At 40.0% G+C, this 14,583-nt stretch overlaps 1 protein-coding gene across 2 annotated transcripts in view; it reads left to right on the top strand.

Annotated features, from left to right (window-relative positions):
- Nup75 (nuclear pore complex protein Nup75) overlaps positions 1-14,583 on the top strand; it is a 140,610-nt gene that overhangs the window by 90,571 nt on the left and 35,456 nt on the right. For both annotated transcript variants that reach the window (XM_068381775.1, XM_068381774.1), the window contains exons 6-9: positions 2,051-2,176; positions 5,588-5,710; positions 6,003-6,221; positions 7,058-7,155. In XM_068381775.1, the coding sequence (XP_068237876.1) occupies positions 2,051-2,176; positions 5,588-5,710; positions 6,003-6,221; positions 7,058-7,155 (566 nt within the window). The remainder of the gene's footprint in view (positions 1-2,050; positions 2,177-5,587; positions 5,711-6,002; positions 6,222-7,057; positions 7,156-14,583) is intronic.

The following is a 14,583-nucleotide window of genomic DNA, read 5'->3' on the forward strand; positions in this document are numbered from 1 at the left end:
ATTTTCTCTGACAACATGCCGTTCTAGAGAACGTGCTTCTCTGAGCATTAAGACCTTTCTTTGGGAATTTCGAGAATGCCTCTCAGCGCTCAATTGGCGGACGAGAACTTAGAGATAGAACTTACATTATCTTCCTGTGATCAAGAGCAATTATCTTCATGCTTGCAAGACTGATATACATGTTGTTTAGAAGAATAGTATATTCATTTTATAAGTCTAGACGTTGATATATGACCATGCTCATGTGTGCTTGCATAGTGATTGATTGATTGATTGATTTGAGTTTTTATGGCATCCTGATATCGTTCGCATAGCGAATTACATCTGAGCGTAAGAGCTTTTTGGCTAGACTTTCACATGACCTTCCTCAGATCAGGAGGAAATGCCTGTTGAAGGACTTTTCTTGAAAGACGAAAGAGTTTCTATGTGTGCAATGGCATGCTTTCCTTTTTATTCATGAGCGGGTCACTATGAACGTGCTCCTATGTATTGGAATTATAGATTGGACTAGAATACGTGGTCCCAACTGGATAATCGCACTTGAAAATATCATTATTGTTTGCCATTAGGTAACTATTGCATAGGCATGCCAATGAACCATTGCCTTATCGCTTACGACAAGATTGCCTGATACATGCTCAAGCGCTCTCACCTCATTGATGTTGCAAAAGGAAGTAGAATGAACCCGAGCTTTAGCTCGCATGCGCTTCCTGGGATCGAGAATTAACCAGGTGTATGAAAAACTCTCCTCAATGAATATTTCTCATTTGAGATATTCGGAGGAGGATATCTCGCAGGGATTATATAGGCAAAGGCAGTCAATTAGGGAGTGAACCTCCCCTAAGGAAAGTTATCATCAGGAACCATGATCTCCTCTTTTTTCTCCCTCAGATTACCTCTAAACCCAGAGAAAGGATACAAGATAGGGAGGAAAAATAGGGATCTATCACCACAAGACACTATTCCTTTGTGATTAACTCTGGGTAAGAGATCCTGTTGGGACCAGGATAGATGACCATCACCAACGGGCAGACAAAAAGACTTGGTAGTCCAGTGATTGTCCTGGAGCAACTGTAGGAGCCCACTTAGAGGCACGACAGACTGGAATATCAACCCAGCAAGTTCTGTGACCAGAAAGAGGGGCAAGAATCGAAAAAATGTGGGATGAATCATCTTCTCTGCGAAGAAATGACGATCCAGATGCTGTTTTGCTTTTCACAGATGATAGGTTTATTCTGTTGATACTTGTTTTTCAAAATGATTGTTGTGAAACATCCAGCAATGATATTGATCAGATAGAATTTAGTTAAGCTGGTGGGAGTTTTTCTTACAATACTGTAGGTTATTCCTTTATAATTAAGTTATCCTGACTTGAAGAGAATTTCTTGACTTAAAATGGGACAAAAGGCTTTATTCATGAGTGACAGGCATGTATAGTAGAAGGTATAAGTGGCAAACCTGGAAAGTGAGCAGATATGATGTATAAGTAAGAGATTGAGCAACACAGTTGGAGGTAAAATGGAGATGATATAGAACCTTCAGTACTGCATATGCAATGTACCTCACAGAGCACTATATGAAGTATGCCTACCCCATATATGGTTAGTGCCATCAGTGTACCTCAAGACGTGCACTGTTTGCATTACTAAAAGGACTTTGAAGTGTCATTTCAGCCCCTAGCTGACCTCCCTTATTAGCCTTCTCCTACAGTATACCTCCCCTTTTGCTTCGTTTCCTCCATCTTGCTATCCAACCTTTAACTTTTCTTTCTTAGTGCGACTGCTTGTTTTCTATTGTTGCACATTGGTGCTGAATGGCCTTCCTGGTTCCAGTGCTTGGCCATTTTGGACCAAATTCATAAATCTAATTTAACCTAATCTAGAACTATATGAAGTAACCCACATAGAATATAATAGCATGTGGCGATAAAATTAGTGTACTATTTTTTTTAACATATTTTCATGTATGTTAGAATGGTTATTACGTGAATTATGTTGAAAGTATCCTAGTGGTATTCCCTGAATATTTATTCAAGATTTATTATTTTCAGATATATGGATTGGTACTTCAAGGCCAGATGGATAGTGTTCGAAATATGTTAGCCCATCATCCCAATGCAAGCACTGATCCATTTCTCTCAATGGATGAACTTTTGAGAAAAATGCCGATATATCAGGTGTGTATCATCATTACAGCACCTATTTTGTATTCGTTGCATTCACTGTGTAGTTTTTTTTATTTTCTATGCGTTGTTAGCATAGTACTGTATAAATAAAATACTGTACAATACAATAAATGTTCAAATAACCATGACAAAATTACCTGATCTGCTGTATCTAGAAGATGCTGATCAGCATGGAAAATAATGAAGACAAGTAGTGTCCATTTCATGTGAAAAATGGGTTGTCAAATGTGTTGTACTACTTAATAGTTTTGAAACGTCTATACATACAGTAATCCCTCACCATATCGCGGTTCACCTATCCTCCCTCAGTATATCGGGAATTTATGAATAGAATAGAAGAAAGACAGAGATGATGAGAACGGAATATGCAATAGAAGATGAAATATTGGAAGGAAAAGGGTTAATGAGGTGGAATCATTTGAATATTTAGGAACTTTGATCTCTAATACAGGATCTTTAGAATTTGAGTTTAATGAAACATTGAGAAAAGCAAATCAGACAATGGCTAGGTTAAGTAAAATTTGGAAATCTAATCGTCTGAAATTACATATAGAATTCGGGCTGTATATAATTTTAGTGAGATAGGTGTTACTGTATAGACATGAGTCGTGGTATGTCAATGAAACAATATCTAACAGATTTTGTAGATTTGAGAACAAAGCCCTCAGAAGAATATTGGGAGGTAAATGGCCGAACATGATTAGAAATGAAACTATAAGAGAGATTACTCAAGTGTCATATGTGGATGAGATCATGGTAAGGGGTAGATGGAGATGATTTGGGCATGCTCTTTGCACTTCTCAAGAGAGATTAGTTCACCAAACTTTCATCTGGGCTCCACAAGGCACTAGAAGAGTTGGAATACCCAGACCTATATGGCAGAGGACTATGAAGAGTGAAGTAGGTGTAGATGAATGGATAGGTATTAATTTAAAACCTCAAGATAGAGACGACTGGCAAAATCTAACCAAGGCCCTTTGCATTTATTGGCCTAGAAGTAGATGATGATGATGATTGCAAGTAAATTTATATTGCAGACTCCTTAATATCGTGGGTATTTGAGGCTAAATAAGTTTTACATTTTTCATATATTGTTTAAGGTTTATTATAAATATTCATTTTTGAGCTTAAAACTAATAAAGTAGATTACAGTCTACATTTTCATCCATAAAGAATGATTTTATCATGTATCTCTCACATCATGCGAGTTCTTTATTTTGAGACTAAATTATGAAAAAATTAACCTCTTTAACTCAATGTCAAGTTTAACAAGTTGAAAAAAAGCAAAAGAGAATGAATGATAAAAGCACCGTTATTGAACGGAAAACAGCTGTTTTGTTATGAATAACCAATTCAGATAACTGCCATTTTGCTCACATTTCAACTTTCGGACGATAGTAAACAAATACCTTAATGTTTAAAAATGACATTAACCCTTTTACCCCCAAGCTATTTGGAACTTTCCAACCCTTAACCCCCAGGCATTTTCTTTTTCAAGCACATTTTGCAATATATTTTTTTTAAATTGCTCTAACAGCCTTAATTTTCATCTTAGAGAGGTCAGGTTGGTCTCATTCTTTTGGAAAATGGCAAAAGTTTCTCATAAAGTTATCAAAATTATGCAAAAAAATTTAAATAGCAGTATTTTGTAAGGACGTACCGGTACGTCCATGGGGGTAAAGGGATGAGTTTTGTGAAACGTACCAGTACAGTACGTCCATTGGGGGTAAAAGGGTTAAGCAGAATATGACTGATATATTATTACATTACAGTCTTATCAAAAAATTTGAAGAAAAAGTCAATAATTTCCTAAGCTTTGTAATCAAGCATTGTAAAGGTAGACTAAAATTATTGTGCATCCGGAGCGGGCATGACATTTTTAAACTTCGATACAGTATACCATTAAAATCGACAGTTAATAAAATACTGTATATTTGCTGTGTTTTTATTTCATAGTACAATACTAATATGTATTGCAATTATTATGATTGATACAGTTAAGTGGAATTTTAAAGTTATTAATATCCTGTTAATTTTAAATACAACTGTACTTTTTGGCCATAGTAAATGGACATACTGGCCGAGCAGTACATACAGTAAGAGGCGGGACTCGAGACCTCTTCATGGAATTTTGGAAATTCAGATAACTGCATTGCTATTTTGCTCAAAGAACATCTATATTTTGTGTTTCAAATAGTGTTTTTATATTTACCTAAGTGCATTCGGTCCTTTACGTAACCCTTTTCTGACCAGAGTACCTTTTTGTTTAGTTTTTATTCAAGAACTTGGGGGAAAGTTATCTGTTTCTTATCAACAACACTCCTAGCACCTTATAGGAGGCTCTCGTTTTGTGTTTATCAATAGTATCGTAAGTAAACGTTTGCTGTACGTTTTTATGTTGTGGTTATGCTGGAAGATGCACAGTGTCAGAGACAACATCTAAATATGACTAATGGGAAACATTTGCCAGAGAATACAGATGAGAATATATTTTACTAGTCACTTCTTACTCACACATGCGTATTTGGTACAAGTAGCGTATATTTTTTTTTGATTCGTGGGAAGGGGCTCACCACTGTAGTAAATAACTGTGAAGTATGATGATTATGTCCTTATGATCCCCATTGTTGAGGAAAATTACTGCTTAAAGCTCTTACTTTGTCTGCTTGTTTATATGTTTACAATTTTTATGTTTTGGTTATAGTGAAAGATGCATAAAGTTTGAGACAATAACTAGATACTGTATGAGTAAAGCATATAATTTGTCCAGAAAGTATGCTAACGAGAATATATTGTGCTAACAACATCTTGCTCGTGTAGGCATTAGGTACATATAGCATATATATTTCAGGATTCTAGGGTAGCGGCTCATGATCCTGAAATATGATGGTTATATCATTATGATCCCCAGTGTTGAGGAAAATTACCCAGAAAAGCCCATACGTATGATTACTAAAGTATATTCAACCAATTTCCCAAAAAAAACTTTGAAGCCCGATTTCTCAAAACATGAAATTTTTGGAGAAAAATTGCTAATACTGCTTTTGATATTGATCGAGTTTTATTCAAACCTCAAAAGATAGGGAATGTTATAAGCTACAATCTGTACAATAAATTTTTGAAAAGACTTCCATATGAAAAAAGTAACCTTTGCCAAAGTAATATTCTCATATAAATAAGAGCTGAAGGTTTGTATGGTTAGGAAAAATACAAATGACTTCCAAATTTGTCATATTACTTTCAAAATCTGTAATTTATTGGTCATCCAGTAGGGCTAGGGATGAATAATTAGAGTTAACTGAGGCTTTACTGTATAGTTAATCATATCTTTCATTTCATTACTTTGTGCATTAGCTATTTTCATCTCTATGATGAGTTTAAACTGTTTTTCTTGTTACACAGGCATATTCTGGCGTGTCAGAAGCAGAATTCACAGTAAGATGGCAACACTGGCAGAGTGAATGCGAACGTCGACTTCAAGATGGCCACTTCACAACATGCCACCAATTAAATGCAATATGCCAGGTCAGTTGACATATTTGATCTGCACTCTTAAGCAATATTAAAATATGTCTAAAAGATGTATAGATGTGATAAAGTAAAAGGAATAGATATACTTGAGACAAAGCAGCATATGGGTCTGTCTTTATTACTATAATTAAAGTATGCCATTAATTTTTTTAAGAAATTATTGAAGGCAAAGATAACAACTTTCACAAATGTAAGGAGTTAAAGTATTATCTTTGTTTCAACAGATTTAATTAATTCCATGTTATCTTTTCTTCCATCTAAATATCTTTAATGTCTGTTATTTCAGATTTTGTGTGGAGATCTGTCAACAATTAATGGCCTAATTGATTTGATGGACACTTGGTATCATCTTATGGTCTCTACATTGCTGTTTACAAATCCAACCATCAAATTATTTCGCTTGCACACTGCAGCACAAGACGCTATAAATGTTTTAGGGGGTGAACAGAGAATTACTCCCCTTGATCATGTTCTACTGTCTGCTATGGAAGCTGATGCACATGAGGTGAGACTTTTATTCAAGTTCAATATACATGAGTGTTATCTGTATTAATTTTTTAATGATGTATGAATATCATTCACATGTTCCTTGGTGGCTTTAATACCTTTCTTTTAATATATTAGTAAGTAGAGTCATAACAGCTTTAGAAATGAAACGTACTGTGTATGATAGATTACTAGCAACATCTCTTGCTTTTTCAGTCTACAGTGTTGCATCTTATAATTGATTTATGTCTTCGATTTGGGAGAAGTATTAGCTGGTGTGCTAGTGGCTTTATTAGAGTAGCGTATATTTTTAGTAAAGTGAACAAAGTCAGGCATATATGCAAATGAATATGATTCATGTTTCACAAGAAAGGTTTGCTGCCACCCTACACTTCTGAAATGGCTGTGATTTTATTATTCTGGCTTTTGTCAGACAACAGTTTTTCGTATCACCAATATTAGGTTTTTTAAGTATTTGAATTTTTAATTTAATGCCATAAATTATTTTGCCTCTCACTTTCCAATATATTAAAAAAACGTCAACACAAAGGATGTTGATTAATAACCAGTTAAGACCTTAACAACACTAATCAATGTTTTTGGCTGTCAATGATTACAGAGTTCACTCATTTATTTTATTTGACCATATTTATGAGAGCTTTAAGCTTAGTGGTTGTGTAGTGAAGCTAATGAATATGATACCATTTTTCCTAAACTGTGAGATTCAAGAGATAGTTTTCAGATGCTTTTGAATTTTGAACGTCTGATAATTAAAATGCTCACTGTTTTGTACACTATGCAGTATTTGTGAACTATCAGAATGTACACACTGTATTTCTTTTGTATATTTTAAAGGTAATTAAAGAGTGCCAACTAGTCCTGGATAACAGCTGGTTCACAGCTCATGTAATGGATCTCTTGTATCATACCTTGGCTCTGAAGACAGAACAAAAGTAGGTAAATTTTTATTTTATGTTTATTGTGTTGTTTCTTTTACATTAATAGTAGATTGTATTGTATAAGAAAAATATATGTAGTTAGTTATTATTTTTGTTATTGCCATAAACTTCACATTAACTATGTCTTAAAGGAGTTTGAGCTGTTTCTGGAACTTCAATTTAGTTATGGAAAAACTGAAACCAGCTTGCACCTCCTATCATTATGAAAAGTTTGCAGTATCAGATTTGGCAGTTAGGGTTTTGGAAGAGGAGCCGTGGGAGACCAGGCCCCCTTTCAAGGTGTAGTTATTCCTACATGAATGCAAACCTTGTCCTTTAATAGGAGTATGTTTTCAGCTCTGCTTGAATTCGGCTGTTAGAATTTATAAGGAGGTATCAGTAGTTACTGGCGGATGGTGGGAAAGCCCCACCCCCGAGCTAGTACACTGAGTAACCACTTTGTTTTCAGCCACCAGAGAGTACAGGTGTTTTATTTTTTTATTTCTAGTTTATGGTTAGCTGTTCGTATGTTAGAAAATTTGAGGAAGACGAAAGGTTTTACAGTTTCCTGATAACTGTAGCTGTCTGACAGTTTCTATATAGCCTGCCAATATACACTTTGTTCCTGTTTATTACCTCTCTAGTGTGTACCAGTGGCGACGATCGTATCGTAAGATAGGAATGAAACCTCATTGCACTCCGTCAATAGAAGCCTCTGCTGCATCGTCATCTCTTAGCAGTAACAGCAGATAAACATATTCATCAGACTTGGAGCAAAACCTTTTGTGAACGTTTTAGTACTTTAATCCCTTCACTATTAAGACGTCATTTGACATCAAAACATGCCTGGTGATACAGACGATGATGTGCTGGTATGTCATTTACAAATGTAGACCATATGGAAGCTAAAATTACTTTTATTACTTGTATATTCTACAAAAGAGTATAGCACATGGTCGTATATCACACACACAGTTCACACTGAAAATTTCACTAAGAAATCTCCTCTCCCTGATATTAGCCCTCCTCTTCCTTTCTTCAGCCAACCAATGAAGTCTTTGGGATTCTAGCCTTTATTTCTAATTATGTAAGAGCTAGTCTAGTCTGTTTTATGTTACCATATAAAATCACACCACGCTCTCTAGCCAGTGGCAACATTCCCTACCTGTGGCATTACTCAAACCCCCTGATACCCCCCAGCTTAGAGATGTAGGCATCCTCAGATCTCACCCCACCGCTAACTGAAACATTTGCAACTCTAGTCCTTATTCATGGTTATGTAAGGTCTACTTTAGTGTTTGTTCCGTAACCGAAATACAAACCACGCTATTTACAGAGGGTTTACCTTTTAGCGCAGCTGAAATGACGAGCCAATAGTTTTAACGAGGGTTTTCTGGGGGGCCTGTGACGGCCGGTGAGAAAGGTCCTTCCTTATACCTTTCCTAATATAAATCTTCCAAATATACTAGAGAAAGATAAAAGCATGGAATGCAGAGGTTACAACCCTCGCGCGAACACCTTGTAGGTGTCGTGTATTAAACAAAGGCGTGTGTAAACCACTATTCACAGGTTGTCTTCCATTTAGATAATCCCTTCATCAATGGGGAGGGCCGTGACAGGCCCTAGATAACATGGTTGAACTCCCCAACGACACCTACCACGCGCGCCCTCTAGGACATCCTTCTTTAATTGGACTTCAAGCAAGCATAGTTTTTTTTGGGCACAGTGTTTTTTCGAAGAATTTCTCGTTATTTCAACATGACTGACGTTGTTACTTCACCCTTACCAATGTTAAGTACCATAGTTTGTTTTGGCAGTTTTTGACAGTACCGGGCATTTGTTCTATTTCCATTATGGTGGTTTTTAGTTTTGGAAGCGATTGTCCTGCCGAGATATCGGCAGCCATTTTGGGTATGTTCGCTTCGGTAAATTTTCTAGTTAATTTTGCCCATCTGGTACTCTGTCGGATAGGTTATATCACTTACGTTTTATGGCCTTTTATGTTATCATTAATTATTATTAATTTTTACTATGGTATTTATTTGCTTGCAAGTCCAATTTGGACCTACAAAGAATAGCGATTTAAGATAGCGTTTTAAAGCATAGTAACGATTTAAAGCTTAGCGTTTTAAAGCATAGTAACGATTTAAAGCTTAGCGATTTAGTCTGTTAATTTGTACCCTCCTGGAGGGTTCGTTTTAGACTATATCCTTGTTTTTTGGTTACGTTGTCGTTATTCTTCGTTATTACTATTACTAAGAAAAGCAATCAATTTTATTAAATTTCTTATTTATTGTGTGATGTTAATTTTTAATATGTAACCTTGAGAGCGAAAGCATAGAGTGCTCGTTTCCTGTTCTACAGGTATGAGTTATCCTTTCTCTCGTTTTCTTTGAGTAAGAGAGGTGAATTTCCCGTTCTCCGTTTTTATACGATCACGGGTTATTCAGGCCTCTTCTCAGTATCAGAATTGATGATAGTACGTTTAATATTATAAACGATTTATTGATGTGGTTACTGTTAATATAGCTAACACTATTATTAGGTACGTTAGTGTATGAGTCATTAATTGGGGTCGTTTTATACCGACACCCTTAGCTCCGCCTTGAGTTATGCTCCGCTATAATGGATACTCATTGGGTGAGAACTAGTTATCGTTCCGGAGCAGATTTTTGGAGTGCAACGGTGAAATCCGGCACTCGGACTCCGGCTGAAGCCTTTTACACACGAACCTTTGTCATGTTTGATCACAATTACACAGTTAAGGCCCCCGTTTTCATCGTATCTCCGGCTTCACTGGAGATAACTCATTCATTGAGGATAATGTTATCGTACCGGAGACGGTCACGATTTCACGATGACGGGCCTTTGCTACCGGACCTCCGGTAAAAACAGAGATCAAGCAGGAGTCCAGAACCGGAGTTAACAGTGTGATATCGATGAAGTTTAGAGATTCATGCTATGTGGTTACTGGTTTTCTATTATAATTTCTTATTTTATTAAGGTGTTAGCTACTACCATACTCACACATTAATTAAGATTTAAGTGTTTCTGATTCATAAGTCAATGACAAGAATCTCAAGGAACATCCAGACTTATGTCTTCTTTCTTTTTACAGAAAGTCCGCTGCACTGCCAGGGGCTGCTCCGCTGCCTTTACTGATTCCATGGGCCATGATCTATGCCGGGCCCATGCCCATTGCGCCATATCCTTCTCTCGGGAACCGGGACAAGCCCCCTATACGATATGGTTTCCGGAGGCATGCATGCTCTGCTATGGGCTGTCAGCCCTACTCCTGAGCGAGGAGGTAAGTTGGTTCTAGTGGCCCTGTTAATATTCTTTGCGAAGAATTAATTGCTCTTTGTATATTGACTTCAGTTTTGACTTCATCATTAATTCCCTCTCTTCTTTCAGGCTGATGATGAATCTCTCAGGGAGGCGAGAGCTACTCTCCGGACTTGGGTGTCAGGGTTTGGGAGGAATGCGCCTGCTGGCGCACCCTATCTTCTTGATGGAGACATGGCTTCTCGCCTATTCCCAGGCTCTACTACTGCAGCAGTTCCACCGGAGACAGCGGCCCCGTTAATTGAAGTGATTAGAGAAACCATTCTAACTGAGGAAGAGGTTTTAGTGACGGAGGCCGAGCCCTACCTAGGTCTGGACGAGGAACCCATGGATGAGCAGGTAGGTGGTGTTGAGTTGGTGGACCCCCTTTCACCCCACACTCCTTCCTCTTCTACTTCCTTTCACGGCTTTGATAAACCTACGGCTTCTACTCTAGGTTCCTCCATTCCTGTACGACCCAAGGTGAAGCCACTACGTACCTTTAAGCCTTCAGCTTTGCCATTATCAGTGTCACCGGTTCCGGGACCCTCAAAGGATCCTGATGTTCATATTGCTATACCTAAAACCGTGACTCCTAAGAAGTCAAAGTCTACTAAGTCCAGGGCTTCGTTAGAGGATCAAGCTCGGGAGACCCCTTTATCCGCCGCCATGGTCAGGGATATTGTGAAAGAGCAGATACAACAATATCTTCAACAGTCTAGGGCAGACCGAGGAGCTATGACGGAGCTCAAAGATATGGTGGCAAGTCTCATCCGTTCCGGAACTCAGATGCCCCCTCCTTCAGCCCCGGACGCATCGAAGTTACCTCCCTTCGAGAAAAACAACCCTTGGAGGTTTGCCTTACATGCTCCATATATTGATGGTGCCATAACTCTAGAGGGCATAGGCACCCGTCCTCTAGAGGACTTAGAATTTTACCCTCCGGGACTAGAATTCCCATTCAACGGCTTCGTGCGTTTGAAAGAACATGCCTTGGTTAGGTTAGACAAGGTACCGAAGGAAACGGTAATATTCCCTAAAGAGCAAGCCCAATCTTTCTGGGCCAGGACGTTGTCAGACTGGGGTTGCACTAATTCCAAGCTCACCCCACACAAAGGAGCCTACACCATATTTACAGCTTCTCCAGGTATTACCTTGCCTATTACAGATAAAGTGGCAGCTCTTACTTTTCAGGCTATCAAAGAAGGTTCTGCCATGCCAGCTCTTAAAGAGACCGATCCCACCTCCATGCTCATTCCGAGTACCGTTACTATCTGGGATGATGCCCCCGCTACTTTCACAGTAGGGAAGTTAGACCCAGACTGTGCCTCTAATCTGTTCTCCGAGAAGCTTCCTAAATTACCAGATATTCTTCTCAAGACTGAGTTTGAGGCACGGAATAGGTTGGCTAGGTCTCTCCACTCCATTACCTCCGTGGAGTCCCTAACCTCACTTTACCCGACCGAGACCATGTTCCGGATATTCACAAAGAACCTGTCTCTGTCCTTCCAAATCGACTTACACGAGTTTTGTTCGGCTCGGGTTAGTTGCAGGAAGCACGTTCTTTCTGAGGCCACGATCAGGCATGAACCGAATAGGCTGATAGCTTCCCCCTGCTGGGGTAAGAACCTTTTTCCTCAGGAGGAGGTGAACAAGGTACTACAAGACGCTGCGAGAGCAAATCAAAATTTGCAAGTGAGGTGGGGCCTCACTGCCAAAAAGAGGGTTGAAGGGCAAAAACAAAACTTCTTCAGGAAGAAACAGAGGTTTGCCCCTTACAAGACGAGCCGAGGTCACTACCAACAATCGTCGATTGCCCACTCGTCTTCACAGTCTCCCACTGCTTCGTCTCCTCTACAGCCGAAACACCCTCAACAGGTGGTCTACCTCACTGCTCCCCCAGGTACCCAACCCAACCCCGTTTGGATGCCCTCACCCGCATACATCCCTAGCTACGGACCCTCAGGTCCCTTTCGTGGACACCAGAGAGGTAGCTACAGGGCTAGAGGACAGTTCCGTCAACGAGGCGGACCTAGGACAAGGGGTTCTCGAGGAGGGAAAGAACCTAGATTCACTCCCTCGCAATGATATAGTTCCGGTAGGGGGGAGACTTTACCACTTTCGAGACCGTTGGACCTTCAGTCCGTGGGCTCACAGCATAGTCTCCAAAGGCTTGGGGTGGAAATGGTCACAAGGTTCCCCTCCTCCACCAGTGACCTTCTTCCAGAGACCCACATCCATTCTGAGAGAGTACACCACCGAGTTACTACAGAAAAAAGCAATCAAACGGGCTCGATCGCTGAAGTTCCAAGGCCGCCTGTTCACAGTTCCGAAGAAAGGCTCGTCGGCATTGAGAGTGGTCCTGGACTTGTCAAAGCTAAATTCTTACATCCTCTGCGACAAGTTCCGGATGTTGACCATCTCTCAGGTACGTACCCTGCTTCCCCGTGGGGCCGTCACCACCTCTATCGATCTTACCGACGCCTATTATCACGTACCAATAGCTCGAAACTTCTCTCCTTACCTAGGTTTCCGTCTAGGCAGGAAAGCCTTTGCATTCAAAGTCATGCCCTTCGGCCTCAACATTGCACCCAGGATATTCACGAAACTGGGAGAGACGGTGCTAGAACAACTCAGGAACCAAGGGATTCAGATCGTTGCTTATCTGGACGATTGGCTTATTTGGGCTCGGTCAGCCCTGGAGTGCAACAGAGCTACGAAGAAAGTACTTCGTTTTCTCGCCAACCTGGGATTTCGGGTCAATCTCCAAAAATCCCGCCTACTTCCATCAGACCGCTTCGAATGGTTAGGCATACAGTGGGACCTTGCACGGCACAAGCTGGTTCTACCTCCCAAAAAGGTAAGAGAAATAGCTTCCAAGGTCAAGAATTTTCTAAAACACAGGCAGGTGTCCAGAAGAGCCTTAGAAAGAATCCTCGGCCTTCTGCAATTCGCCTCAGTAACAGATCGCCTATTGAAAGCCAAACTCAAAGACATCAATCGAGTTTGGAGAAAGAGAGCCACAGTACCTTTAAGAGACAAGGTCTCGAAAATCCCCTCTGTCTTGAAAATGAGATTACAGCCATGGTCCGAATCGAAGAACCTTTCCAAATCGGTTCCTCTTCAATTCCCACCCCCACAAGTGACAATTCATACAGACGCGTCTCTGAGTGGATGGGGGGGTTACTACGAACGTCAGATGTTTCAGGGCTCTTGGTCACCCGCCATGAAACACTTCCACATCAATGTTCTCGAAGCCATGGCAGTGTTCTTGACCCTGAAGAGGCTCTCTCCTCCGAGGTCGACCCACATCAGAGTAGTGTCAGACAGCACAGCCGTAGTACACTGCATCAACAGAGGAGGATCCAAGTCGCCCAACCTGAATCAGATCCTGGTCACTATCTTCACCTTGGCAGCAGAAAAGAACTGGTTCCTGTCAGCAACCCACCTAGCGGGAGTCCAGAATGTGATAGCGGACTCACTATCCAGGATGAAACCACTGGAATCAGAATGGTCTCTGGACATAATTTCATTCCAGTGGATACTCAGGCTGGTTCCAGGCCTTCAGGTAGATCTATTCGCAACTCAGATGAATCACAAACTTCCTTGTTATGTGACACCAAACATGGACCCTCAGGCTTATGCCATAGACGCATTAACCCTGGATTGGAACCATTGGAGGAAGATTTACCTATTTCCACCAGTGAATCTTCTAATGAAAGTATTGCACAAACTACGCTCCTTCCGGGGGACAGTGGCCTTAGTAGCACCTCACTGGCCAAAGAGCAGTTGGTTTCCTCTCCTCCTCGAGCTGAAACTCCGACCCTTCCGGATTCCATTCCCCAAACTAACCCAAGTAATTCAAACACAGACTGTGTCAGATTCCTCAAGGATAGCCAAAACCCTAACTTTGTGGACTTCATGAAGTTTGCAGCGCATAAAGACGCAAACATTGACCCAGAAAACGTTCTCTTCATCGAAGTGGACAAAAGGGACTCGACAATTCGTCAATATGATTCGGCTGTTAAGAAATTAGCAGGTTTCTTAAAGAATTCAGACCACACTCGTATGACTCCGAATTTAGCCATCTCGTTCTTTAGGTTCTTATTTGACAAGGGC

Source organism: Palaemon carinicauda, chromosome 10 (assembly GCF_036898095.1).
Source record: "Palaemon carinicauda isolate YSFRI2023 chromosome 10, ASM3689809v2, whole genome shotgun sequence".
Classification (NCBI taxonomy): Eukaryota; Metazoa; Arthropoda; class Malacostraca; order Decapoda; family Palaemonidae; genus Palaemon; species Palaemon carinicauda.